This window comes from Austrofundulus limnaeus, unplaced genomic scaffold, assembly GCF_001266775.1.
Source record: "Austrofundulus limnaeus strain Quisiro unplaced genomic scaffold, Austrofundulus_limnaeus-1.0 Scaffold290, whole genome shotgun sequence".
Lineage (NCBI taxonomy): Eukaryota > Metazoa > Chordata > Actinopteri > Cyprinodontiformes > Rivulidae > Austrofundulus > Austrofundulus limnaeus.
In genome coordinates this window covers 224,432-227,422 of record NW_013952692.1, presented here as the reverse complement: position 1 = coordinate 227,422, position 2,991 = coordinate 224,432, and the positions used below count along the sequence as shown (strand labels likewise).

General features: G+C 37.8%; 1 protein-coding gene across 1 annotated transcript in view; it reads left to right on the top strand.

The window, feature by feature from the left end:
- Positions 1-517: 517 nt before the first annotated feature.
- LOC106526717 (protein tyrosine phosphatase non-receptor type 23) overlaps positions 518-2,991 on the top strand; it is a gene marked incomplete at its 3' end in the record, with an annotated part of 7,861 nt that continues 5,387 nt past the window's right edge. Inside the window, 1 exon segment of the mRNA XM_014021393.1 lies at positions 518-750. Within this exon segment, the coding sequence (XP_013876847.1) occupies positions 667-750 (84 nt within the window).

Here is a 2,991-nt window from a genome sequence, read left to right as displayed (position 1 = left end):
GCTCAAAGCACAACAGTGACATCTGCAGACAGGAAAGAGACGGAACAGTCCAGCAGTGATGGAAGAGTTGATAAATTTAATTATTTATCTTTTTTTGCATTATACTCTATTGTAACTTTTTGATATCTTCCTACAGCATCATGAGATTTTCCCCTAGATTATTTAATGTTTAAACAAATAAGTTATGGGATGATATAGAGCAGGAATTAATAGGTGTTTATAAAATTTTCAAAGCATTCCCTTGGTCAATGTGAATCTATTTTTGTAAGAAAATTATCTCACTAATTAAACGTTTCTATTTGTAAAAGTCTTGGTATTTATTATGAACTTATTGATTAGAAAGAGTAGAAAGGTGACTCTATAAGCATTACTTAAAAGGAGAAAAACATTTTGCTTGCCGTGACACCGGAGAGATACTCAAACTAGATCTTTCTCGATAGATTTTATTATATTTTTCAATTACACTACATTTCCCAGAAACCCCAGCGACGCGTATTTGACGCCTACGTCACGTACGCTTCCAGTTTCCGGTTGAAGCGTAAATGGATCCATGACACGGTTGTTTGGGGGGAAGCAAGCTTCAGTAAAACCAGTAAAACGTCCAAATAATCCCAGTTGGCGTTCTGACATCGAACCGGTCGTCTGGTTCGTTTAGTACCGGCCGCGATGGAGGCGGTCCCCCGGATGCCGATGATCTGGCTGGATCTGAAAGAGGCTGGCGAGTTCCAGTTCAGCCCGTCCGTCCGACAGGTGAGCTGGGGTGTGGAAATGGAGCAACAGGGCTGAGGTCGAAAGTCAACCAAACTAGGCTAATGGAAGACTGAATATTCGCACCAAGAAGAAGCGCAGATGGTGTTAATAAATACTTCTTCCTCCGTGTCGAGGCAAGAATTTTCCAGAACGAGTTTATCCAGGCTAGCTGTGGTGAACCAGCTCCGCCTTTTGTTTGCTAACGTTAGCTTGCTGCTCGTTCATAACAAACTAGAGGCTAAAGTAAAAAAAATAACTCGTTGTAAATTTACCACAGTATCCTCCGCAACAAAGACTAAATCAGACTTTGGTGACAGAATAACGGTGGTTCCTGTTGGCCCTACCAGACTCACTGTCAACAGGAAAATATGAAAACAGTGATCTCATCGTCACATGAACCTGGGAAGATAAGTCGCTTCCAAAGGAAAGGAGAGTTCTCAAACTACCCGGATGAAAACACAGATTTGTTTCGTTTTTAGAGCTACTATAATAGTAACTAAAACCTCTGATATAAGAGCTGTTTTTATCTGTTAAATTTTCTTTTTCAGTTATAACGTTTTAAAACACAATCACAAGCACAAATCAGATAAAAAAGCCATAATGTAAAATCATAAAAGGTTTATATTAAAACATAAAATATCTCAAAAATAACCTGAATGATACCAAGTATATAGATCTATTTGTTTCAGTTCAGATTATTTATACAGTATCAATTCACTCACAACAAAGTCATCTTAAAGCACAAAAATAGTGACGTTTAATAAAAGTTATCTTGCAATCTCCCATCCTGAGCAGCACATTCACATTGGCAACAGTGTAAATAAAAATGTATATATTTTAAAGAGAAAGAAACCTCCCAGATCCAGGTTCAGGATGGACATTCATCTGCCTTGTCAGCAAAGAGACAAACACAGAATGACAGTATGGAGAGCCGTTTTAGCCAAAATCGGGGTTAAAAAAATAAGAAACCGTTCCCAATTATGCCATAGCTCCCTCTCAAACAGGAAGTAAACAATCTGATTACTAATGGTATTTTGGATAGTTTTTCCTACATGTGATCATTGCTGACTCTTGCTGCACTTTACAAATACCCACCTAATTTAACCTGATAAATAATAAAAGATATTGTTTTAATTTTAGTGAGTGGCCCTGCCTGGTGGAAAAGTCACGGATTCATGAGGTTGGAACTAAGATGGCTGCTGAGTCAGCACTGATAACAGACTTAAATCTATGATATTTATTTCTAAAATGTATTTATTTTTGACAACATGATGGCTCAGTTGAACCCGGGGTCTTTCTGTGCAGAGTTTGCGTGGGTTTTGTCCGAGTAGTCCGGTTTCCTCCCTCAGACCAAAAACATGTAAAATAGGTTGCCTTCAGGCCCAGGCCTCCCTTGCAAAATAGATCTGTGATCTCAGTGGGACTAGTCTGGTTAAATAAAGACCAATAGAATAAAATCCATTTTGCCAGCATTTTGGTTGATGCAGGGGATGGTATCAACAAATTGTACTCAAATTCTTTGACAAATCACCAAAAATTCAAATTGTGCAAGACGTAATCAAACAATGCAAACAATAACACAAAAGATTGTGATTGTGCACAAAAGATTTAAAATGTACAAATATGGTGCAAAAAGCAGAGGCAGAATTAATTTCTGAACCAGTTGCACCAACTATGTGTAAAATGTTAACACCCTTTCTGTATGCAGAACAACAGGCACTTTGTTTTTTCATGTGAGAAAGTCAAAACAAGACAGTATCTGTTTTGTTGCTGTGTCATTATACAGCTTTCCTCAGGCCCTGCGATCAGTTTACTTTCCAGAATTTAATTAGGACCTCAGTAAAATAGGTGCAGTAAAAAAAAAAAAAAAAACGGGTGTATCTGCAGGGCTGTTTACCTTTCGACCTGGCATTAAGTAGCTTACTAAAGTACAGTGAAAGTCCTTGCAAAGCATCCTGGGAGAAAGCATTGAGAACAGTGTTCACTCTTGGCTTTTCATGACAACAAATCATTAGCATTGTAGCTAACAGGCTAAGCTAACACATTTAAGGTCGTTTTAAAGGCACAGAGTGTAGGATTTTGTCAAGTCTTTTAGCCAAAATTGAGATAATCACTAATGACAATAATAAAAAAAAACATGTCTAATCATTGCAGACAAAGATCTTGTTTTATTATTTTTACCTTATAAAAAGCTGTTTATATCTCCATGGTCGCAGGTCGCCACTACAGGCAGCCGCCATC